At 39.0% G+C, this 26,909-nt stretch overlaps 1 protein-coding gene across 1 annotated transcript; it reads left to right on the top strand.

Moving 5' to 3' along the window:
* The first annotated feature begins 643 nt into the window (after positions 1 to 643).
* On the top strand, positions 644 to 21,403 carry SPI1 (Spi-1 proto-oncogene). The gene is made up of 5 exons (XM_026849529.1): positions 644 to 998; positions 7,540 to 7,633; positions 14,940 to 15,127; positions 19,711 to 19,867; positions 20,552 to 21,403. The coding sequence occupies exons 1-5, from the start codon at positions 954 to 956 to the stop codon at positions 20,866 to 20,868; spliced, it is 801 nt and encodes a 266-aa protein (XP_026705330.1). The 5' UTR covers positions 644 to 953; the 3' UTR covers positions 20,869 to 21,403.
* The last annotated feature ends 5,506 nt before the right edge of the window (positions 21,404 to 26,909 follow it).

The following is a 26,909-nucleotide window of genomic DNA, read 5'->3' as shown; positions in this document are numbered from 1 at the left end:
AGTCTACAAATCTTGTGCACTACTCCCTGCTAAAGGCACTGAGGATCTGAGAGAAGTCAAGTATTGCATGGGACATGTAATATGTACTTTCTTCTTTTCCCCCACTCACTTTCTCCTTGCAGGGGCTAGAAAAGAAAGCACAAGAAAAAAATACGAGGACTAAGTATCTTTCAATTAATCACTTTTCTCTATTGAAAATTTTATGAAGAAAGCCTCATGGGCTTAAGTGTTTTGTAGAAAGCTAAGACTGTGTATTTGAAACTGAGTAATTTTTTTTTTTTCCCCCCTTCTGCTAAGTATTGCCACTTAATTCTGACACAGGACGATTATTAAAGCAAATCCATGCCACTGCACCGTCCTCACAGAACCTGTCAGGGCCGTGGCTTTGTGATACGTCGTTAAACCGGAGAGCAGCACTGTCGTTATGGTTCATCTACAGTGGGAAGCACATAGTCTTCCACAGAGCACTGCACCCATATGCTTGTTTGTTGGTAGCAGGCCCAGGCTCTGGGTTGCTGATTATACAGTAAGCACCTGCCCATGGCAGATCTGGCTCAGGACAGACTTCCTGTTACAGCGCCGCGGCTGCCTGAAATGAGATTTATGCAAACTTTTAGCCAGTGATGTCACAGTGCACTTGATAGACCCAAGGGCTATCTCCCTTTTACAGACATTTGATAAAATCAGGAACTTCACATACAACTCGGGAAGAAGTTCACCTCAGAACCTATTAGGGCAAACTATGAAAACTTGTTAGGGTCCTTTTCCCTATCCTGAGATCCATCACTGCAAAGGGACTTCACAGAGTCCGAGGATCTCACTTTTTCCTTTTTTCCCCCTTTTTTTTCTTTTTTCCTTTTTTTTTTTTTTTTTTTTCCATGTGATTTTTTCAAGTCAGTTATTCTGGATGTTTGAAAACTGAATTAAGAAAAATTCACTCAGAAGTTGGCTGAATGTTGCAAGCTTGCAAAATGGAAGGATTTCCCCTCATTCCCCCTGTGAGTATATGGGGTTTATTCCTAATATGGATTATTGTGCTCAGTGGCAAAAGGCAAAGTAAACCAGATTTTATTATTTGAGAATATCTCTGTTTTGGTTTGTACTTGCAATGCCAGGAAGTTGGGCTTAGGTCAATATATAAAGCTAGTGACAACACTGCAATGAATGGGAAATTAACATTTCCTCCCTAAACTTGTATCTGATTTTGATCTCCATTTGTTTTCACAGATTAAATGTATGGTAGTTTTGTACAGTATGTGTATAGCAAGTCAGTAAATTTTTTTCTTCAGTGCCGGCTTTGTGATGTAAGGCCAAGTCTTTCTTCAAGTTGTAATTCTTAATAATCTGGAGTATCTGACATAGGTTATGTATTTAACAGTCTACTAATCTGTCAGAGAAGAGTTTCTGAATGCTGATTTTATGTATCGCAGATTTTAGGACTCTGCAGTTTGCAATGATGGTATTTTAGTTTTCTCTTGAGCTAATTCTCTTGTATTCACTTGCTATGAAAAAACAATTGGAGAATGAGGGGGAAAACCTGCATCTCTTAATTGGGTCTTTCAATGTTTAAGATACAAATTTATCTGTATGTTTATGAGGCTGTTTCTTTCCTTTCTTTAACTCTGAAGCATTGTTACACTGCTGTAATTTATTGCATGGAGAGCTCGGAAATTTTTATTTATGAAGAACGTAATGTCACTAACCTGTTCAGAAACAAATCTTAATGGGAAATCTCTAAGCAGAATGGGTATAAGAGGCCCTAACTAGATTTTAAATTTGTAAAAGCTGAAGAGTTGTCAGATAAGGTGTTTTCACTTGGCTTTTTATGTGGTAGATGACTTACAGTAATCATTATATATGTTCAGAAAACAGAAGGAGACAATGCATATCCAAGAGTCATTTTAACAAAACTTGTATCAAGTTTTCTTTTTGTCTTGTGCCATCTAATGAAGGCTAAAGATATGTTTCCTTACCTCCACCCAGAAAGATGGCCCTTTGAATTCCTTTCATGATTGTTATCCATGTTGACTGAAAATATATTCTTTTCAGAACACCCTTTATTCTAGCAATTCATCATCAGTGTCCATGAAAAGAGTGAGAAGACTCTAAAAATATTTTTTTCTTTTTCTTAAATACACTGAGTTGACCAGTGGATCTACTGTAAATGTGTCAGGATAGAAATCTGAAAAGAAACTGAGAAAATTTTAAAAGTACACAGAGATTTCTCAATGTGTTACTTGTTGGGCTATAAAAAAAAATGAAAAAGAAACTCGGACCTTGTCCTCAACTACCCCAGAAACCAGCATCTCCATTAAAAAAAAAAAAAAAAAAAAAAAAAAAAAAAAAAAAAAAAGTTTACATTTCTGTCCACTCATTCACTCATAGCCAAGTTTTCTGGATTCTTCTTTCAGGGCATACACTGACTAAATGGAGTGAAAATCTCACAGAGTCTGGCCCATATTCTAATCTGTGTTGCAGTTAATATTCTGGCTGAACTCTGTTCAGCCAACGGGCAGTGCAAATACAATTACATCTTACAGGAGCACTCGACAGGGCAATTTGGGTTTTATTTTTGTGATTAAAATGCCCCAGAATTAATAATTTTGTGTTTTGTACTTTCAAAATTGTTTTAAGTGCACTTCGAGCACTGCCAGTTACAGCCCCACATGGCATCGTTATAAATGTCTGTGCCTCCTGGGACTTTTTCAGAGGGGAGACATAAGCCTGTTTCTAGACAGGGGTTTCTGTGAAGCAATACTTCCCTCCTCTGCTCCTCCCCTTTCAGTTGAGAGTGGGTCAGTAACTGCCTTCCTTTTGACCACGCTAGGAAACTCTTACCCTTGTTTTTGAAAACACTGCTCAAATAATTCATAAGTACTGCATCTTTCTCTGAACATTAGGGATTTTGTGTGGAAAAGTTAGGCAAACTGACATGTCTTCCAGCGCATGATAGAATCTAGCTGTGCTACAGGGCAAAAAATTATTAAGCTGAACACCTTTGCCTAAAGAGGGCCCCAGTTATATGTGAATCCCTAAGTAGCTACCTGTAGAAGTCACTGCTTTGAATGGAAGTATATTGGTATGAGACCAAAAATGCCCTACAGAAACACTGTGTTCCACCTACCTGCATTGCTAGCATGGTCCAGTGAGGCTGGCCCGATGAGTGATCGTGACGATATTTTCACTCATCTTTTCTAAAATAGTCGTGCTCTATTTTTTTTCCAAGGAAACACAGTTAATCTTGGCCTTAAATCTTGTCTCAACAGCACATCACTGGAAACTGTGTGTAGCATTTCTGAATCACATGCCAGTGAATAGTTATGTCAGGATAACAAAAAAAAAGATCAGCATTTAGTGAATTTACAATCACCTGGAATCATCTGGCAAAGTCTCGGTGAAAACAAGAATTTGCAGATTGCTATTCAGTTGAGTCCCCTGCATGTCTCTTAGCCAATGCCAACCAAGCTTTCTCCAAGTAGTTTTGTGGGTTTTCCCTTGATTTTCAGGGCAAAGAAGGAGGATGAAGGCAAGTCTCCATTTATCAAAGTCTGTGAACAGGTAGTGTGTTGTTTGTTCACCTCTTGCTTGAGTTTGAAATACAGTTTTAGAGAGCATACTGCACCTCACGGCATGTAGGAGATACCAACAGACCACAGATATGACTTCCTAACAAAGCCTTCTGTCAGCCTTTTACATGAAAACAATTAATAGAACAAATGGCCATTGACATCAGTTAAATATTAAATTGTAACATAAGCCATTCTTTGCTTTTTGTCGGGGGAAACAAAAACAGTTCAGTGTCATGGAAGTGCTATTAGTAAGTAAGATGATGAAATGGGTGTGTGGGTGGGGAGGTTCCAGAGAAGAAAAGGCAAGTGGGTAAAGATTGGTACAAGAGACAACAGCAGCACATGGTGAAACCTCTTCTAACTGGAGAAAAAGCTTTTAATAAAACTTAAAACCAAACCAAAACAGAGAGAGAATAAAAACAGGTTATTAGAAATAGTTTCTCTAATGAACAGAGGAAAATATCCCACCTTTCCATAGCATAATCAGAGAGAATCCACACTGTACTGTCTCCTTTGGCCACCATCTGATTAAGTTCATGATACATAAACTTTTAAATATTTAATATTTGTCTTTCCATATTAGTTACTGCACCCTTGAAGATCAGACACCAAGATGGAAAGTGGTGCCAGTTCAAGTCCCTTGTGGCAATAGATTGGTCCAGGTTGCATTAATTAACAAGGACAAACACATACATATTTTATCGACTGAGCAGAAAAGAAATTCAATTAAGAAAATTTCCACAATCCATAATTTAAGTCCCAGACTTTCAAAGCAGAGTATGTAAAAACCCAATGATCTCTGTAAAAGCAGACTGGTTTTTCGATGTTGAGTATCTGTAACTCACTCTGCATTCAGCCAGATCTGTAAATATTAAGGGAGTCACTTTTTAAAGAGTCTATTTAACACGTCTTCCTTTAGCTCTGGTTATTGAATACACATCTGACCTTGTAAAACTAGCTTTTGAGTGGTAGAAATACTCCATTCTCAGCTCTCAGACTGTGAGACACTGTTGCCTGTTACAGTATGTTAGACTGAAATGGGGGGGGTGTGGAAAATCCTAGGGAAGAAGAGACAACAATGGAAGAGCACAGCTAGGAAAAGTGACATGTTCTTTCCCACGCCTAAGATACATATTGTTTATCTACTTTTGGATGGATGCTTGGCCTTCCTGCCAAGCTATACTTCTGTAAAAATATGAGTGACAGAGTTTTTGTTGTAGCAGTGGAAATTTTATACATAGCACAATAAGCCTAAATTGACAGGACACTGATTTCTTTGGAAATTTGTTTAGTTTGGGGTAAGTATTTATCAGAGCTAGAAACTTTGATGCATTTAGATATGAAAATTTTTATCGTTTCAGTCAGTTTCTAATATTTTAGTTGACAGGAAACAAAGATTTTCTTTCAAACTATGTAAATTCATATGACTTTTTTAACCTCCATTTCTCCCAACTAGCATGATGTGCGTTTTCCATTTGGATGTTGAGGTCTCTCGTCTTACAGAATATGAATGCTTTCCTTTGAGTTATGAAAAATTACAAATTATGAATATGAAGGCAAAACTTCATATATTCTTCAGGTTGACATGTTTTAACAGGAAGCATATATTTATGGAAAGGAAATGGGGGAGTGAGGTGAACTAATTTGCAAAGAGAATGAAAAGTAGAAATTCCATTCAGACCTTTATCCTGAAGAAAGCAAAACACAGTCTTATTACTTTTTCTTGTCAGAGATCAGAGTACACCACAGGTCTAAGGAATGGGATGAGTGAATTCATATAACCAGTCACGGTTAGAAAGAATACAAAGAAAATATAGAGAGGAAATCCAGAAGCAACAAAGAATCCATGTTGTACTGTTTCCTTTGAACACCCCTCTGAAATCTGGAAAATAGTTTTCACTTCCCATTACATCTCTCTGTAGAAGAAGGACAATTCTATTGGAAACATCTTGATTTAGAAAGGGAAACTGCACCTACATCCTCTGGAGACCAGAAATAAGAGGAGTCCCATCACTAGTATCCCTGCTGGGAATACAGTTAAATGATGATTTGCTCCTTTCACTTAGTCTTTCCCTTAGATTGTCTTCATTGTGGATTATTATCTTCTCAAGATTTCCCCAAAACAATTATCCCCCACCACAGATTATATTGGGAGCTGACAGCCAGGCAATGGATTTGTTCCTGAGGCTTTTGAATTTTCCATGGATCTGATACCCAGTTAGTGTGTATTCTGGAAGTCATGATGTTTTAGGCAATCTTACTAGTGCTTTTTAATATGGTGCACAGCTGCTCCTAAGGATCTACCAAGGTCCAAATTAATTTCTAAAAGTATTTTCTGGGTTTTTTTGTGTTCTAACATCTTAATCCTCTGGGAACAAGTCTCTCTTTTTGTTGATCTAATTTCTTCAATGTCATCATAGAAATTACATCCCTAGAAAAGGACAATCTCTAAATCCCCAAATTCCAATGGAATGCACTGAAGGAGTTAACTAAAAGAATTAGTGTAGAGTTAAAGAGAAGTGGTAACTCTGATGTAGTTTTCACCAAAAAAAAAAAATCTTTTCCTTTTGCCAGATGCTTATCTACCATCTCCATCTGGATTTTAAAGGCAGCTGCTGCCTTAGGTTTCATGTTCTCAAGTAGTCTAGAGGAGGGAGAAAAAGAGAAGCTTGCCTGCTTTTCTGGCATGCTGTCACCATAGCCTAAGCTTACAAAATGCTGGTGGTCTGAAAATGAGACAGATGTATGGAGGGACATGAGGATTTGGGACATATGGACAGGAATATGAACATATAAACATCAAAAATATCTCCATCAAGTTATCCTGTTGTTTTAAATATTTGTCCTTTTCTTTAGTTATGCTGAAGTCATTAACAGAAGGAAAATGTTTCTACTAGTACCTACTAGAGATAATTTCCTTTCAGAAGAAAAATCAAGAAGGCATTTGAGTTCTACATTGCTGTTGACACCATAAGAATTTGTTCAGATTGGAAGAAAATATTGTAATGGGCTTAATCAGACAAAAGTTTAGCAAAGCCCTGTCAAGGACATTGCCCTACTCTAATTCTTCTGGAAACTACTCTGGAAAAAGACAAAACCAAATGTCAAATGAAGCAACAGAATTGTGCACAACTAATAATAAACAAACAGACCACCTTTATCGAAATAGCGTAAGATGTTAATCAGTGTTAACACTGGACTACTAGATGTGTGGAGGAACACAAGTGGCAAAGTTCCCATATGTCACATTTTAATAAGACACAGAGGACTTTAATTCTAGAGCTAAGCATCCAATAGGTCTCAAATCAATATCTGCTGCACATTTGGACTTTTTAAGCCTTCTTCTCTATGCTTACCTAACAGTCCTGTGCAGTTGATTTGAACCAGCAAACATTTACAGTTCATCTTGGACAAAACCTGAGAAAGAGAGTGGTTTTATGCTCTCTGTCAACATCATTACCCTCCTACAAACTGCCACCATTTAGTGAGACCTCCTAAAACCACTCGGAATACACACTTAGGCAAGACAAGTTTCTGCTTTCTCTTCTGTGTACAGGAGGAATAATAATAATAATTAATAATAATAATAATAATAATAATAATAATAATAAACAACTGTCTGCCACTACCAAAGAAAAGGTTTCCCTACTGTGCTGGTGTGGTGGCATCTTGGCTTGGTCCTGATGTCCAAGACTCTCTAAGTAGTATCCCCAGAAGGTTGCAGGGCAGGTTATCAGATTGGGTCTAAGGAGGTGGATTACTCTTTTTTTTTTTTTTTTTTTTTTTTTCCAAACCAGTGTTTGGTGTCAAGCATTTTGTTCCTGACGATTCCAAAAGAACTTGAAGCCTCCCCCTTCAATCTCTAGGCAATATAAAATGTGTTGGCATCTCCCCTTCACTAACTGTATGAATAATTTTGAAGGGATTTGTGTAAGCTTAACAGTTCTAAAAATTCCTCTTCTCTTTACAGCCCTCTGAAGATATGGTACCCTATGAGTCAGACCTCTACCGACAGCCCCATGACTATTACCAATATCTCAACAGTGATGGAGAGAGTCATGGTGGTAAGTTAAAAAATATCTCCTTGGAGCATAAAGTCTTATGAGATACCACAGAAAAGATATTTAGGACATTTAGGAAAAGAACAAACATATTGCTGTGATCTATAATGTATAGGCACATACTTTCAAATCAGACACCAACAATATTTTTTTCTGCCTAATGGCAGTGTTCCAACCCAGCAATTGCAACACGGTTTCTCTGAAAGAGAATTTTAGAAAGCACTGAATGATGCAAGGAGCTTCCAGGACAGTCAGAGTATTGCCAGGAAAGTGGGATCTCATGATCTCTACCTTCATTATCTTCACTGTGGTTTTACTTTCCTCTGCAGATCAGAAGCAATACTGATTTCTTGTGTTCCCATCTCCAATTTCTGTTTGACTTAGGTCCTAGATACTCTATTTGTGCCTTCATTTTAATGATGTTTCTTTGGTATTTGGTCTTTTCCGACTCCATACATTTCTCTCTTTCTTTTGGTCTCTTTTGCATGCTGCCACACCTAGCTTTAACTTTCACTCTTCCTCCAGTCCACCCAAATACTTCCTCTCTAAACCTATGTAAAACTTCCTTGTAGCTGTTTGTACATAAACCTAGCTCAGTATAAAAATACTGCATGATTATTTATTGCCTCAATTTATGTATGTGAATACAAAGCTTTAATGTCTTTATATTTTCATATTGTCTGGGAACAGGACTCTAAATCAATGGAGAGGGGAGAGTCTTGCTTTGTGAATTTTGTCTCCCATGCAATATAATGGTCCAGCAACACCACCCTGGAAATATCAGAGTCAATGTTGACTCAGGAAGGAAAAGCACCGTTCTACTGTATCACTCGTGGCAGTCCCTTCAGATCCTGGAGTTTCCCTAAAAGACTCCCACTGATATAGCAACTAGATCCATCACTGTCTAATTTAAGACATCTAACAACTTCACAGCATAGCACTGTTTTATCTGTCACAACAGAAGCTACCTTAAGGGACAGCAAGTTACAGAATGGGATTGTTCTGAGCATTTAACAGAAAAAGATTCCTACCTACATTTATTGTCTACATTGCATTCAGGAAACACCTATGATATTCTTAATGCCTGGAGACAAAGAATTAATTCAGTTTTTATAAGTTGCCTCATGGCATCTGTCAAGTCACATTACTCAACCCAGCAAATTCCACATGGAAATTCAGGGTTTTTACATTATAATCTGTACCTGTTTACACACCCATAAAATGAGGATAACAGTTACTATCTCAAAAGGCAATTGTGACAATTAAACAATAAATATAAAAGATGCCATGTAGGAAAAAGGACTGGTAAATAACTTTTCTGTCATTAAATCTAGGCTACCTCAGGCAACAATGTCCCTTTATCTTTCATAATGTTAACATCCCATCTGGTTTACTGCTCATTTTTTCTGTCGGATGGCTGCTCCTAAGGTACGCTGCTCAGATCATTAACACATTTTTACTCATCATAATGAACACAACAAAAACTCTAAAGACACCTGTGTGTGTTATGGCCTGCGTAGTACCTAAACACCCACTTTGAACAGAAATTTGTCTTTCTCTCAACTGGTGTTGCACTTGTCCTAAAGACCAAAAAAAACCCCCACTTTGTTTAATGTTTTAACTCCTGCAGCAAATGGTTATGGAAGAGGCAGCTTAATCCCAGCCTGCACATTTCAATCCAATTTTTATTTATGAAAGCACCCGTAATGTAGTTGGTTGTGCCTACATATCTAATATGCCCTATACTTTCCTGAACTGCTCACAGTTCAAAACAGCAATGAACAAACAAAGGGGAGTGAAAAACACACATTAACACCTTTTTCTTCTTTCTTATAAACATTGACAAACCCAACTTTGGCTTTCACTTTGTTAACATGACAGAAGTAGTGGGTCTTGAAAAGAGCTGTGCTGAAGAGCAGGAAAGGGACATCACAAACTGCTTTTAGAAATATATACTGTGTGTTCAGAACAATGTGGATAAAAGCACAATGATTGAAAAAACGGTGGGGGAAAAGAATAAATAAGGTGCTGCAGTAATAGCAGTGGAGTGAAAAGCCAAAAACATGATCAGATAGGAGAAAAAGAAGAAGTAAATAGGACAGAATTGTGAGAGAGGAATGCAGCTTGAGGTACAGTGAGATCTCTGGAAACACATAAAAAATAATTTTGCAGGTCTACTCAATACCACTATGGACCTCAAAGAAAAGTTACCAGATTAAGTAAATAGATACTACAAGGCAGAGTAATACTTCTGACTTTGCTGATAAGAGACTGCTAAATAAGTAGAAGGTCTTACTCAAGTGCCAGACTACCTCTCTCTCACTGCTAGCCAGCTAATTTTGTGAAAGGGAGATGGCAATATCTTAAGATGCAGATCTGTGTGACATGCATTATTGTCCCTTTTGTAGAACATAGTCCTGAATGCAACCCTTACTCCATGTTTACAAGAGTAGGCAGTAAAGTACACACAATAGTGTGTCACTAATTTAATATGTAGGAGATCATTGCCAGTAAGTGAACACTAAATATAACTAGCAAAAACACACCATAAAAATATCCATATGTTCATCATAACATTCATTGTTTGTGTTTGTTTTGTATACTGCAATTTAACTATTTTGTAAATACTGTAATAAACACAGAGACACAGTCATGCAGGACAGAAGCTACTTCAAATGAGCATGTATTAGTCCATCACCCTACCCCAAGCTTGTGTGCTAGTAAGTCTGGAAATGTAATACAGCGTATTTTGTAACACTAACGCAATCTTAGCAATTACAAAATTCCACTGCAGCTTTGTCTCTAGGTTATTACTAAACATTATTGGTTTAGTAAAAATCACGTTTTGTTTGAAGCTTAATGCTGACCCTTGTTCACTTTGGTGCTCGTCTCATGGAAGTTACTAGGTTTCATGATCTGGAATTTTATTTTCATCCCACCTCCTTGAGTAATATGATCATTTAAGAAGTTTGGCTTTGTTTTTGTTAGGATTTTAGCTCACATAGAAGTGGAGGAAAGTCCAGACTTGTGAACCTTAGTTTTAAATGCTACATGGAAAATAGAAAGAACTCCAAACTTAATTAAAAAATCCCCTTGCTTCAAAGCTATCCTCATGATTTGCTGGGCCCTGACTCATAGATTTTCAAACATTTGGCATTATTAAAATCATGAAGTGTGTAAAGTGAGAGCTAAGAATATCCTACGGTGGTTATAGACGGACTGCTGCCACTGCCTAGGAGCACAGCATTTTAGTCAACAAAGAGCGATTCTGTAGGGAATCAAGACATTCATTTTCCAGTGTCCTTCAATATTTTTCTCATTTCTTCTACGGGTTTTTTGTGGGTTGTTTTTTCACATGAGCGAAACACAGTGGGAATATCTAAGCTGTGCAATGTGGTGCCATGTAAGAAACCCTCTCCTAGTTCAAAACGAGCTGGAAAATCTGTACAGCTCAGAGCAGAACCACTCAGAGCCACTAGCTGAGACTTCCGAAGCACAGCCATGTCAACAGTCGTCTCCTTAACCCGGCAGAGCGCTGTGCTGACAGAGCTGTCACGTTTCCGGTTCAAGAGCTGGCTCATGAGTTTCTACGTGGTGTTGCACTGCGTGATGCAGATTGAGCCTATTACTCCACCTTAGAATAAATATCTTCCTTAAACCTATTTCGTATTCTAACTGCTGGCTCTAACACCACTCATCTATTAAAACAGGAGCAAAGCAATTTACATGGGTCAGAAGATGACTGAGAAAGTTGTTACATTTTCTCACTTGTAGAGTGAGAATCTGCCTCCACAGTGAATATTAACACCATGCCTTTAGGTCTGCTCTTGCTTCCCAACAGGCTAACATCCTCTCTGTCATGGGAGGGAGTTCAGAATTCATGATTGTCCTTCCTCTAACCTTTCGCTACATACAAGACCAAAACAAACACCATCTCCATGTCTCTATAAGAGAGAATTTTTTTCACATCCTCTTTCACTTCACATGAAATTTCTCATAATGACTCCACTGTGTAGCCCTAGCTTGGCTTTTGATGACATTTTTCTTTACCCAAAGAATAGACACTTTCCATTTCTAGAATTTTTCTCTCCTTTCTTTTTAGTTCCTTCCACCTTTACATTTTTGAGAAAAGAACAGAATCAGTGTTACTGATATAACACCAACAAAGAACATAGAAGGAAACAGCTGTTGATAGCTCTAATAACTGCAGACAGATATATTTACAATTTTTTAATATTTTCATGTGTAATAACTTATCCATGATTGTTAACTGCAGAGGGGCTTCTGGAGACAGAATTTGAGTTTCTCCTTTAATGTAATTACACCAATATTGTTTTTCCTAGTCATCACTGTGAAATTATAGACAATTTGGAAAGAAATAAGGACTTTTCCTCCTGTCACAACTTGAATTTTTGGTCATAAGTTTGCATTGAAGTAATTTCTGATGTATTTATTTTGTAATGTTTAGTATTATGTGGTCACTGTAAGTCCCTAAATGCTGTGCTATTAGTACTATTCTATTATAGTATTTTTACAGCAGCACCTAATTCCATAAAAAAGGAATTCAGTAATGACTAGGCTAAATATTACATAGTGATTAACATGAATATGCATAAACAGTGTTCCATAGGTTAATTTAAGAAAGAGTTTAAAAGAACTGTTCTGGAGGCAGCAGAAACCTTGTCATAGGCTCCAAAAACCTAAGAGGTATCTTCAAGCATAAAAAATATAACTGCTGATAAAAAAATTACTTAAGAAGAATCAAAAGTCAACCACTTGGAGAATGCACAAATACTCATGACTATGCATGCTGGAATGTGCTGTGTTTTCTCTTGACCATCACAGTTACCACTAGTAAGACATTCCACAGCTGAAGACCTGCCTTTGGCAGCCTCAGAGACAAAGCCTGGCCTTTGTCATCCTCACAGTTTTGCACTGATCACTTTTGCTGTAGCAGCTTGTCAAAGAGAAGAATATACATTGCCATCTCACAGAGCACAGAGCATGCAGGGCTGCCCTGGGTATATGGGGCCTCAAGGGTTGGCTCTACTTAGAGAAATCTGAAATAATTTAACCCAGAAAAAGCGTGAGTTAGCGTGGCTCGATCTTCCAACTAAACAAAAATATTTCAGATTTAAAGTGTCCAAAGCCTCCTACCAGGCCACCCAGCCTTAGATAACCTGTGGATGCAAACTCTCACACACTCTGCCATCTCCTGGGTTGGTGCAGATGTGAATGTGAAAGTACCTGTGTACTTTACACCCATAAAAATCACTTTTTTTACCAGAGAAAACAAAACTTTTCTCTACAACTACACCATGAATAAGAGCTACTGTGCATTGCAATTATAACTTTGGGCTGTAAAATCCATACATAGCCCACAGAAAGCACTATACAACAAAGCAAAGAGATTACAAAGTAATGTAGCAACTCCCTGGGTGCTTTTATAAGCACCTTTCCATCTCATGTACATGCTGTGGCATGGTTTATCTATGAATTGGAAAAGCATGAAGGATAAAAAAGTAAGCACTGATGTGGTAAATGGTCTGATAGAGCCTCCAAATAAATCTCTACAGGCCTGAGCTGTAAAAGCAGCTGAAAGAGCTTACAAATTCTCAGATACAACTGTGTTTGGTATAAACACATCCCTGAGTTCCCTCTAAAGGATGCCACATTCAAAGTCACTATCCTGGATTTCAAAGCTTCAATGAGATTAGACCTAATTGTTTGAAACATAAGTGGGGAAGGATGAGGAGGAAGAAGCTGAGAGAAGGAATGAAACTGGTATTTAAGAAAAAACAGTCATAACACATTAGTATCCAGATAATGACATACACAGTAACATCATGTTACAGAATGAGACAATTACTCCTCTAAATTTAATACAGCTACACTTGGAACAACATGTTCAGTTCTGTCCATGGCATTACTGGAAGGAGGTTAATAGCTGAGAGGCAGCTTGAAGAAGTGCACAAGTATGATTACGGGGGTGAATATACTGATTTATATTGGAAGACTAAGAGCTAAATACAGGCAGCTGGGTTAAGTGATAATTAGTTGTAGGTTGTAAGTGTACATGACAGCAACCTGAAAACATATGAAGGGTAGGACAGAAATTAATTATATAGTACAGGGGAAGAAAACTCAGAATAGTAAGATATAAATTAGAACTGTTACACTGAATATCAGAAAGAAATTCTGTCCAAGTATAAAACGACGCATGAAAAGTTAAACTACGGAAGATTAGTTCCTAGCTCAGTCAGAGCAGAGGGCATGGTGTAGACTTCAGTTTCGAAAACCAGAGTGAACACAAACATGTGCATAATTATGCATGCAGCTACTGTATGTAAGAGAGAAATAGAATTTGCAGTGCTTCACAATTCCTCTAGCAGATTTTGAAATTTGAGCCACAAATAAGAAATCCTAAAATTTTTGGAGGCTTGTATTGAACTAAAAAACTAGAAATCTAAAACTCAAAACTATCATGAATTTAATTTCAGAAGTAAATAAATCAGGAAACAGCACAGTGGTTATCTGAGTGCTTTTTTATGGTTTGGAAAAAAAAAAAATCTAAATTACCACAGAAATTTCAAACACGCTAAAGAGATAAAAAAAGTAGAGAAAGAGTAGCATCAGAATTTAGCCTCACTGTAAACAGTGCATGCTAGACTGCTGCAACAGTTTATCCTTTTAATCTCTAATATTGGTACTGAAAAATGTGTGACATATCAACACACAAATACAGGAAATATCTAGGGAAGCGCTGTGCCTTTTCTGCAGCACTCCTGAAATTTTGCTAGCAGAGTAAAATAAAGACTGAATGTCATTGCAGAATGATCTGTAAATTTTCTCCATCTCCTCATTTGCATGCCATACGGAAGAGTGTAATGAGAATATGACAATATGCCAATCAGTAAAAATTCTTGCCTCAAGAATGAAAATGTAAGATTGTTATGGTCTCTTCTTGAGAAAGGTGCCAGCATTAATGTCTTTTGCATCTTGTGCAAAATTATCATTGAAATCCATCTCTCCATCTAAGAGTATTCACCTAGCTGAAGTGATCTGTGTATTACTTTTAAACCACAGGCATTTGTGAGATTAGGAATATAAACTTTACACTAAACTAAACTTTACACTAAACTAAACTTTACACTAAACTAAACTATAGTCACCAGAGACAGACAGGTCAACAGAGAGGGATGTTGTGGAGAGGGCAGAAAGGACAGTGGCAGGAGTAGGAACCAATACAAGACAGGTAAATGCCACATTTCTTAATCTTGTCATGACAATCTGTATTTATTTTATTCAGATCATTACTGGGAATATCATCCACACCACATGCACAGTGAGTTTGAGACCTTTGGAGACAATCACTTCACAGAACTGCAGAGCGTACAGCCTCCCCAGCTGCAGCAGCTCTACAGGCACATGGAGATTGAACAAATGCACGTCTTGGATTCTGCAATCCCAACCACACACATCGGACTCAACCATCAGGTATGGCTACCAACCCTTACTCCAAATTTAGGATGACAGTTAAGGGTAAGGAAAATAGTGTGTCAGGGAATGGATACTCTTAGGTGAAAGAGATTGAAGAAATGAATTATGTAAGTTCTCACTGCACAAGTTCTTGATATAAACCTCTTCATTCTCAGGACAAATGTGGTTTAAGCATTCTTTTTAGCTGGATAATGAGGAGTCACATTCCTCAAACTGTGCCTTAAAGGTTAATTGCATTTTGTGGAGGTTTTTGAAATGTCAAAATTTTGTTTGATTTGGAATGAAAATCAACTGTTTTGAAATTCTGCAGAGGAACTGGACCTGAGAAACTAGGCATTGTCATAGCAAGGGTATCCACCACTACTGGAAAGTATTCTGAGCCTCAAAGTAGTAGGAAAGTTTTAAATATTTCCAAGCAACCCTGACAATTTTACATGATTTGTACAAGAAATGCTAACAAAGACAAGTCACTGGTAATTTTTTCACAGCGAAACAGGCTGATGACAACCTACTTGTTTTTTTTTTACCTGAAAGTAAATAAGTCACGAGCCAAAACACACTGTCTTGTCTCTGCTCAGATTTTACAGGAAGCCAGTCATTGGCCTGTAAAAAAGATACTCCTTTGTGCAGTAAAGATACTCACCAAAGTGCCAGTGAGTTCTCACTAAAGTGAAATTATAAAGGGTTCCATTGTACTACAAAGATCCCAAGCAACATGGGTGTGGAGATTGCTTTTAACTCTTGATCCTACAAGAATATGCCCGAAGTCATTACTGGAAGCAATAAGAAAGCTCAGTGATCTTGTCCTAAGGAGTTTCCCAAGGCAGGCAAACTACATACAATGCTCTGAATACAAGACAGAGTAGGACTGAGGTGAGAGAAAAAAGTGTTTGCCAATTACAGTGCTGCATATAATGGTGTGATTGCTGAAGTTTTGTGAGAGAAACTGCAGGCATGGAGTTATCATTTTGAGCTGCTTTGTTCAAATCAAACTGGAATTTTGTATAAATACTATATTAATAAGAAAAAAAATAAGAACACTGTCAATAGGAAACTGGCTGACTGCGAGCCATCAGACTTCTCACCCTACTACTCAGAAAAAAAAATCAGGAATAGAACAGATGATGTAGATACAAACAAAGAATTAGGAACAGAAAGTTACAAATATAAAAAATGTTTCATGGAACAGCAGTCTGTGGGAAGCTTCAAGTTGTTTCAGTTGCCCACTGCAACTGCTAAGACGTAATAACCAACCGTTACCTCCAACCAAAGGCAAAAGAATAAAAATTAGCCCCTTTATGGATGTCTTTGAAAGCACCACCAAAAACAAAGAGAGGGTCACTTCATTCTACTCAGTTATCATTTTTCATTTCAGGACAAAAGGCAGAGAATTAGTTTTGTTACAACTTTTGATAAAGAGCACTGCGCTCTCTCTGCCCCACCCCATACCAAGCTGCAGAAGATATTAGTAGGTAGAGTTTCACCACTACCCTCTACTTCCTTACCAGCTGGGGATCTTTGGCTTTTTACTTTGATCTACAGCAGCTCATGCAAGTGGTACTTGGCATGCTCTGAGGTTCAGACGCCGGTGTGTCCCAGCCACACTCCTAGGCAACACATATTCTTAAGGCATTTTCAAAGAAAGAGAAGCGGGAGGCAAGCTTTAATCCTCTGCCGAATTAGCCAGTTACTAACTGCACCCATGATTGTCGTGCAATATTAGAGTCACAGTTTGCAAATAAAGGAAGAAGACGAAAAGGCGTTTCTCTAATTTTCTGTTGATATCACATTATTTTGTGAAATCAAATTTGATCTCAAGCTCTTCTTGGACAAGATTTCTTCAGAAAGTTTCATTAGCCAACAGGTGTTCTCACAAATAATAAATTAAGAAAAGAATAGTCATTTGGAAGGGAGAATGACAGAAAAGGTTGGAAAACTGAGGAGCTTTAGGAAGAGGAAAATCACAAATGGATGCCACAGACCCTGAGACAACATCAGAATATGGGAAGTAGCTAGCAGTTTCTTAAACTTTCTCTCTCCAGAACTGTATTAGTAGCCTGGCTCTTTCAGACAAACTAGCAGGTCCTCTGTGACTCCGTGTAACATAACTGTGTGACACTCTGTGTATTGACCTGCGTTGAGTTTCAGGTGCAAAGTAAGTGTAAGCAAAAATACGCAGATCGGGAAAGTGGGGACAGCGTGGGGGAAGGTTACTCAACTCCCCAAGCTGGTCTCTCTCCAGCTCCTTTTGCCTGCCAGACACTGCTCCCCCTCCCTCCTCCACAGCACCATCCCACTGTCCCCTCCATGCCCAGAGGAGGGGTTTCCATACTCCCACACCATCCCAGGTTTCCACAACCTTTTTCTCTGCAGGGGCACCGATGTCTCTTCCCCTCCCCTGTAAGACATTGTCCCACCTTCTCATTCCCCTTCCCCCATGGCAGAGTCTCTCCCTTCCTTCCTACCCCTGAGGCTGCAGCTTTCTTAACTGTAAAAAGCTAAAGGTGACTCTGTGGTGAGGGCTGAAGTTTCGCTCTTGGGGATCTGACAGGAAGCTTACACACTCTCTTACCCAATCCTGGCCTTCCTGCCAGATCGGCTCCAGCCAATCTGCCAACTCATTAACCGCCAGCTGCTGCACCCCAAAACCAGCCCTTTGCACACTCCTTATTGGGACATTTTAAACCGGTGCAAAACTCATCTGAAAAGCACCACCTGGCAAAGCCCAACATGGGGTGGGTGGTGTGACTCATGAAGTGAACACCCACTCCCCACTTCTGTGCCTAAGGTCCCCTGGGAAGGGAATCAGGCTCAAGATGTCCTTTATCAGTAGAGGGAAGAAAGAGTAGTTCATAGAATCACAGCATGATTTGGGTCAGAAGGGACCTTAGATCATCCAGTTCCCACCCCCCTGCCACGGACAGGGACACCTTCCACTAGCCCGGGTTGCCCAAAGCCCCGTCCAACCTGGCCTTGAACCCTTCCAGGGAGGGGGCAGCCACAGCTGCTCTGGGCAACCTGTGCCAGGGCCTCACCACCCTCACAGTGAGGAATTTCTTCCTTAGATCTAATCTAAACCTACCCTCTTTCAGTTTAAAACTGTTACCCTTCAATCCTATCCCTACACCCCCTGATCAAGAGTCCCTCCCCATCTTTCCTGTAGCCCCTTTCATCCCTGGGAGGCCACTCTAAGGTCTCCCTGGAGCCTTCTCTTCTCCAGCTGAACCCCCCAACTCTCTCAGCCTGTCCTCACAGGGGGGTGCTCCAGCCCCCTGAGCATTTTTGTGGCCTCCTCTGGACCCGCTTGAGCAGGTCCATGTCCTTATGCCAGAGCCCCCAGATCTGGACACAGCACTGCAGGGGGGGTCTCACAAGAGCAGAGGGGGAGAATCCCTTCCCTTGACCTGCTGCCCACACTGCTCTGGATGCAGCCCAGGATACAGGCGGCTTTCTGGGCTGGCAGTGGACATTGCTGGCTCATAGTTAGTTTTTCATCCACTAAATTCATCCATCCAGTTCAAAAGGAGCTCATCTTCCACGACTATTGATCTGGCCCATTTCATGAAAACCACATTGTATATGCTGTGGGGTTTACAGGATGTTGGTTGGTTCTTTTTAATGTAGGAATTGGGTTCTTACTCCCTGTCCCTCAGACTGATCTATTTCTCAGCCTTAAAGGAACAGCTACAATAAGTCATGGCAACTGGTCGTGATCCCTACTAAATCAGACTGCAGCTGAGAATTTACAGAGCTGTGGTATATTCCACACTGCTCCTGGCAAGACCTCTATATAAGGGCATGAGAATTTAGCACAAAATGTGTCTTTCTAGCTTTGCAGATGAGAAATCCCCATTATTGGGGAATTTTCAGATAGCCACTTAGGAAAAGAGTATGTTAGCCAATATCATGTGTCCTTTATCTTAGTGCTAAGGCTATTCCCCTCATCACAAGGGAAATTCAGGACAGGAAGCTGACAGACCCATGTAACCCTGTCTCCAGAGTTGGATGCAGTCCTATAGGGATACAGTGCCATCAGAAGCTGCTATGCCTGAGAAAGGAAGAGGACAGCAGAGCCAAAGCTAGTCAAAGCGGCCATGCTAGGGCAGAACTCTTCAGCTATTTCAAATTTAAAAGAGAAATAAAAAAAAAAAAAAAAAAAAAAAAGTTGTTCTCAAAAGCAGTTTTAGATAGGCGGGGATAGGCGACAGGAATCAGAAACTCATTAGGAAGAAGAGTAGCTTTGGGAAGGTATGGGGGAAGAGGGACAATATCACATGCATAGGACATAATATATGAGAAAGTTCTGACCTTCACAACCTTGTACATGCTTCCCTCTTGTAAAGATGCATCTTTGCATATGTGCAAGTGTTGACTGTTATCTGGAAGTGTTTCTTAATTGCATAGTATTTATTATAAATGTCAGCAGCTAAATCACTCAGTATTACCCTAAACATTCTCATATCCTTCCTACCTTCTTCCCACTTTTCTCTGTAACTCTCTCAATGACATTTCTTTTTGTTAATCTCAATGCCCCACCCTCTATTGCTACCTCCTCCCTCTACTCCTTTTTTCTCCTGAAGGTGTCCTATTTGCCCCGGATGTGCCTACAGTACTCGTCTCCACCACAGCCCAGTTCTGATGAGGAAGACATAGAAAGGCAGAGCCCTCCATTGGAGGTGTCAGATGGGGAGACTGATGGTGTGGAGCCTGGGCCTGGAATTATGCATGGAGAAACAGGTCAGTGAAGATGGAGGGACTCAGTCAAGCTGTTATGTTACCATGATGACAGTGAATAATACTGTAGAACAGCTGTGCTGGTATTTCATCCAGTTGCCAAAGTTTCACTTTCCCTGACTCCTTGCACCCTCCTGTCCTCCAAATCTTTTATGACCATAACTGTCTGTATCTGAAATCTCATTTCTTCACATACTCCCGCTTCCTCCTTCTGCCTTGCCTATTCAGGCTTCCTGAATGGAATTGGGTTTTGCCATTTCTACTCCAATTTCCATCAACAGGTTGGAAAAGCAAGGCAAGAAGGTCAAGGAACTGATTTTTAAAAAGATTTAGCTCTGTTTGCTCAGTACCTGAAAGTCAGGTTCTGTATAACCTGCCCAAATTAGCTTCAGATTAGTTTCAAATTAGCAGTGCTTTTCAGATAGCTTCAAATTAGCAAATTATTTTCAAAACATTTCAAATTTATTTCAAAATTTTTTCTTCTTGTTTTTTCTTCTTGGTACATCAATCCACATTATGTCCTCACAGTGTAACACTGTCTATTGTTATAAATGTTGGAAATTGAAGAAGTTTTGTGACTGACAAGCTAGTTGAAACAGTTATGTGAATTATATACATTCTGCTGTTTCACCAGGAACTACACACTAATAGTAATGCTCCACTGCCTTTCTTCTATGACCCACACAGGCAGCAAGAAGAAGATACGTCTGTATCAATTCCTTCTGGACCTTCTTCGCAGTGGAGACATGAAGGACAGCATCTGGTGGGTGGACAAGGAAAAAGGTACTTTCCAGTTCTCCTCCAAACACAAAGAAGCATTGGCGAATCGCTGGGGCATCCAGAAAGGCAATCGCAAGAAAATGACCTACCAGAAGATGGCACGGGCTTTGAGAAACTACGGCAAGACAGGGGAGGTCAAGAAAGTCAAGAAGAAGCTGACCTACCAGTTTAGTGGAGAGGTGATGGGAAGGGGGGTCACTGATAGGAAGCATTATCCTCACTGAGGCCATGGGACCCTAAGCAAGAAAAATGTTAAGACCTCCTGGCTGGATACCAGCAGAGGAGATGGACGCATCTTTCTCTTTGCTTCCTGTGCCCCCTTCTCTGCCTTTAAACGTCCTTTACCATCAGATGTTTCTGGTACGAATTCCCTTCTTCAGCATCTGAGAATCCTAAACGTGACAGAATTCTTTGCTTCCATCCTACAAGTTGGACAGAGTTGGGAAATTTAAAAAATGTACAAATATATTATTGTCAGGAAAGATTTTTTTTTTTTTTTGATTGTATTGTAACTAAAGAATACAGCTGATGAAGTTTGCCTTCAAAGGTGGTGCTGTGTCAGTCACAGTGACACTGCATTAGCTTACAGCTTTCAAACTAGCATTAATACAGGCTCTGCCGCAGCTCTCAAAGCTAGAGAGAAGTTTGCAGATCTGGGAATGATACTCGTTCTTTTAAATAGTAATAACATGTACATATTTAATAAAATTTGATATAATGAAGTTCTGGTGTTTGCATAATAAATGATCACTTCACAAACAAATCTCATGTGCATTCACTTATGCAGATACGGCTCATGTGTGGTACCTGAACAAAAAAAAACCCCACAGGGTTATCCTCCTTATCCATCTGTCTCTGCTTTTTAATTTTCCAAGAAACAACATCAATGCTGTCAAACTAAGTCACAAAGATAATACATGAGCTACGTTACTGTGAAAGAGACTGCAGAAGTGATGTCAATTTTGAAATACATATGTATCTGTCATTATATTTTCCTGTGCAAATGAAGCCCTGCCAGTTGAACAATTTCTATTCACTTTTACCAAGAATGGCATTTACAGCTCTATCCGGTTTAGAACATAACAATTAACCATATTCTTCTGTGGTTTTGCTAATTTTCCTGCTTCTGTTCTTTCCTCTTGCTTGCTTACCTCCACAGCGATATCCTGACTTTAGCTTATGAACCTCACTGGGAAATAAGTTGTATTTAATCATGTCTTTGTAGAATTCTAGTACAAAAGATTTTCGAGCTTTCAACTGTCCATTTTAGTCCCTACTGTAAAACAGTAGTAATTAACAACAACTGCATTGTATAGATTACACTCAAAATGCAAAATAAAAGATAATTCAACACCTGAGATATCACAGTAAAGTTACCCAGTATATCTAAACACAGAAAAGAAAATCAAAGTCAATGAACACTAAGAAAATTAACATTTTAATTTTCAACATTACTTAACATATCTCAACTGTGTTCTAGCACTCAGAAATCAGGAAATATCATCACAACTCTTCCAAAATAAGTGAGGTGAAATGAAATAGGTCTAGAATGAAGGTTCTGTTTAACAATATTAGAATATAGTAGAACATGTCAAATATGGCAATTTGGAGGTCCTAACTAAGTAACATAACTAACTTGAAGCTTTTCAAAGCTTGCTCCTCACTGAAACCAGACACAGTTGAAAGTGATGAACTTCTTATAGAATTGAATTCTGAAAATTATATTTAAACATGGACAGTTTTATCTACACTAACAATCTCACTGTGGAAATGAAAAGTCTCGTGATATCACTGGGCTACAGTGACTCCTTGGAGTCAGACAGAAAGAAGCTCCTGCTTAAAAAAAAAATCACGGTGTAATACTTCCCAATTCTTCCTCCCAGTTCATGAACATGATAAATACATCAATCAATGCCAGGAATTAAATGAGAGTTAAAAGTGAGTGAGGGCTTCAGAACTTTCTCTATCCAAGATAAGAATAATAAATAGAAATTATCTTTCGGTCTTATAAAAAATCTTGCAACCCAGGTTTTAGTTAGTGTTCTTTGAGGATTATGCATATACTTCTAGTCAAATAGTTTTTATTCAATTAGGGTTGGGATATGTCAAAACTATAAAACAATTTAAGACGAGATTTTGTTTCTGAAATTGTACTGTAAGAGTTGTATTCCTATATGACACAATGTAATACTCACTACATTAGACTCGTGTTAACTCCATCTGCATTCATACTGCAATTGTAGGATGGAAGCTGAAGACACCGAAGGTAGCTCTAAGAAAACTAGAACAGTACTCCATACTGACGTAACTAGGGTTTCTTCAGTGCTGAGCTAGAAACTCAGGGCTTTTCTGTTTGGTACTGATGCTGATTCTCCACCACTGACTTGCTACTAGAAAGAGATAAAAGACATTTGCCTTCATCAGACTTTCAGACTTGATATTCAAGAGAACTAGAGGATTAATTCCTCTCATAAAAATATCATTATCACAAATACGGCTTGAAAAGCAGAACTGAACATTCTCTGACCCTATAATTTGGAGAAGGATCGTTTCCTCTTGCAGGAAGACTATGATGACTGAAAAGAGCTAACTGGTGAGCTAATTGTGGAGATGTTTAGGATATCACAAAAGCCATCTCAAGCTTGTCAAACAGTCGTCTTAGATCTCAGAGACCTAGTTTTCTATTTTCCTAGCAAGTCTTGCATAGAAAACAATTAGATGCTGGAGAAATAATACAAAATTAAAATAAACATTCAAACAGAAACAGTAAGAACCTTGAAATGAGTGATTTGAGCACTGTGCATTACTATAAAATATTATTTCAGAACAGCTACTTGTACTTGAATTGAAGAATTTGGATTTTACACTGGTTTTGGTCACAAGTAACACAGAAATGGAAATGGAAGAATCAGAGGAAAAATATTTCTGGGATCAGTATTATTTATAATTAAAACATTTTAAAATATAGTATTGGATATATTTTAACAAGCAGGTTTAAAACTTTATTTATCTTCAAAGTTGAAATCTTTTTCTCTTCCTCTTGTTAATGCTTTGAAATACTGTTTCTAAAAATATTCACTCCCCATCTGTTTCTGGTTAGGTTTTTCATCTGTGGCATAAAGAGTGAATAATCATGTGTTGCAGCTGTGAAGGAGATGATGCTTCTCTGCCACAGTACCATTTGAATCCCATCCAATCAAACTGGTCTGGAGAGCAGGCTGTCTAATCAAGCTGAATTACCGCCATTCAGTTACACATGCAAGCAGAAGCTCTTTGGCTGTTTCACAGAAAGATACCAAAATTAATGGGACAAAATCACTGGTTTGGGAGAATTTTAAGTACCAGACAGGCAGACATGTTGGGAAAAGGTAGGTCAGGTCATTATCTGGAGAGATGGCCCATGATTAGCACAAGTTTATTGGAACATCTTGCACCCCACTGCTGTTAGAGATCTTCAATCCTCTTTCAAAGCAAGCGTTGGTATTCAACTTACGTGTGACCCTTGCGGCCTGCTTGCAGCCTGCTTTAAAAAAAACAACCACCTTTATTAGCTAGTTCAATACTTGCATAAAGATATTATTCAGAAAACTATTGCTGAGCTACATCCAAAATACTGACCTTCCTATGATAATTTAGACCAACTGCATCAGAGGAGTAGAAGGTAGAAAAATTGCACTGGCTGTACCGAGGGATAAACTCCTTATAATAATTTACAGAGATAGCATCTATATTTTTAATTATACTCAGTCAAAGACAGTTTTAGACATTTCTAGATTTGAGCTGCTACTCACCTACATCAGACAGAACTGCAGTTAAAGGTCCTATTGTTTGGTCTTGCCTGACAGTTCACATTTATTGAATCTCCTGAAACTTCCTGAAAAATACATATATTCAATTTTTTTTTTGTCTTCTACTTCATTAAATTTTATCTCCATAGCCTCATTTCCAGATACATACACTGCCAGAGTCTTATAATCATAATCTTGCCTTAATTTTTTACTACAACAGGGTTTATGCTCTGTACTTTGCCATGTTTTTTCGCTGCAGCAAACTTGTTGCCTCAGTTTACTTTTTCTATTTGTATCCCTTAATCTCTTTTTCTTCCTTCCATTTCTTTCTAGTTTTTTTCTCCCTCATTCAAATCTCCGTACAACAAAAGACACTTCAATATCATCAAGCTTAATTCAAACTATAGTGCCAACTTCACAACAAGTACATATATCACATGACAGTTCGGTTTATTTACTCTGTTGATCTAATTTTGCCTATAGTCTAAATGCACACTGTAAATTCGTAGCAGGAACTTTATCACTGATGACAATGCAATGAGTATTTTTGATTTCACAAAGCCCAGAACAGCAGCTTCTCCATGGGAATCCCACCCTTCTGTGTTTAAAATGTATGGATTAGTGGTAGAAAAGACTATGATATGACACAGAATACAGCACTCTGTGGGTACCCATTCCAAGAATTTCCATTATTTCTAATTTATTTTGTGTATTAACTTGCTATCTCACAATCTTTTCTTGTTCTGAGCAATACTCAAGCCAGACTTACATAATTTCACATACCTAAAACACGAAAAATTTAAAGCTTGTAGTAAACAAGGCTACAGTAATGAACCCACTAATCTCATACTACAGTCAAGTGGGCAAAGAGCTTTGCTCTTTGAAGCAAGTGTAACGTAGCTAAAACTTCACCAAGTTTCACCTTTCCTCTCTAACAAATTTGCATGTTAAAATTCAGTTGGTTCAGTTAGGCCTGCGGTATTACGGAGGTCTGTATATAATCCAAGTCCTATTCCAGGAGCTGGGGAATGTAAACTTCTTCCAAAGAACATGAAAACAGCAGTAGGCTGCAGATATTCTTTCTCATCTCCTCCCTCATAACTCATCTGTGTCTGCTTTCACCCCATTTGTGTTTCTCTCACAACACTTCACATCACCACACAGGAATAGAGTCACTTAAGCTGGAAGGGACCTCTGGAGGTCACCTCATCCAACCCCCTACTCAAAGCAGGCCAATTAGATCAGGTTTCTCAGGGCAACTTTCTTTCCATTCTCTTTCTTTCCATTCTCTCCACTCATACAGCCACATCCCCCTTCTTCATGCCTTCAGTTCCCCACAGTGTTGCTTTTTACTACCGGGGAGCCAAAGCAGTACGTGAGAATGAGCAGAGCAGTCTATGGACAGGAGGAGAATGAGGATGTGGTAGAGCAGATAAGGTTTAGCAGGAGGTGGTGGAGGAGAAGGAAGGGTGGGAGGAGGTGTTGGGGAGACCAAGGTTATGCAAAGGATTGAGGAAGCGGCTTTGTGGTAGGAAGGAATGCAGTTTCTGTGCTTTAAGGGCTCCCTCTGAGCTTTTGTTTTAACTCCCTAGCAACAGAGCAGAGTGCTCTTCATCTGAGAAGCTCTCTGACCACTGATGCCTTTGTGCAGAATGCTCTAATGCCTCTGCCTTATGCAAAGTGAAGAATGTTTGGGTGCTGAGCTGGGCATTTACATATACAAATCAGTTTGGTTTTCTTTTAGATTTAACTAACTAATTTTCTGAGTCTTGAGTGTTTGCTTTTAGAAACATAATTCTGGAATTCTTCTTTAGACATTCACTCTTCCACTTTTTCCCACCCACCAACACTCTGTTCCTTTTTCAGCCAGTCCCAGATATCCACTCCCAGCTCTTCGTTCAGCTTTTCTCCATCTCAGCCACCAGACACCTCCGTATTTACTAAATCCCAGTTGCTTTATTCTCAATGTCAGGTTTCAACTTTTGCCTGGCTAGTCTTCCTCTCAGACCAGCTTTTCTCACATGTGCCTCCAGTCAGCTTCTCTTTATGCGAATGGTTCTCAGTTCCAATATATTCGTTCAGCCATTTATAGTTTTCCCATCCCACATCCTCTTACAGTTTCACTCTTATCACCTACTGACTCCTAGTTCTCTTCCCACCCTCTCATTTGTACCCCAGCTCCCCATTCAATGTTCTTGTCCTTTGAAGATCTATTTCAAACCCCTCCCACAACCTCTACCCTCAATTTTCTTCTCCCCACCTGTACCCTTCAATCACGTATTTTTATTTCCTTGTCCTTCTTTAGTTGCTGTGTTCCCTTCTCTCTCTGAAGGTCCAATTCGTTCCCCCTCACAGCTCTCCCCTCCATTTTGTATGGGCCTGAGGGAGATGCTATTTGGAGAACAGGACATGCATGCTGTTTGCTCTTAGTTCAAGAGTGTGGATTCAGGCCGAGCCCTGCAGTAGCCCAGATAGAA

This window comes from Athene cunicularia (assembly GCF_003259725.1).
Source record: "Athene cunicularia isolate RWA chromosome 5 unlocalized genomic scaffold, athCun1 chr5_part1, whole genome shotgun sequence".
NCBI lineage: Eukaryota > Metazoa > Chordata > Aves > Strigiformes > Strigidae > Athene > Athene cunicularia.
Note: the sequence above shows the minus strand (reverse complement) of the source record. Positions and strands in the feature narration are given on the sequence as shown.

What these genes read in the sequence shown, in the direction of transcription:
- SPI1 (XM_026849529.1), top strand. Translation starts at nt 954, where the DNA reads ATGTTGCAAGCTTGCAAAATGGAAGGATTTCCCCTCATTCCCCCT. An exon ending in GATTTCCCCTCATTCCCCCT is followed by an intron (nt 999 to 7,539) that starts GTGAGTATATGG and finishes TTCTCTTTACAG; the next exon opens with CCCTCTGAAGATATGGTACC. An exon ending in ACATCGGACTCAACCATCAG is followed by an intron (nt 15,128 to 19,710) that starts GTATGGCTACCA and finishes TTTCTCCTGAAG; the next exon opens with GTGTCCTATTTGCCCCGGAT.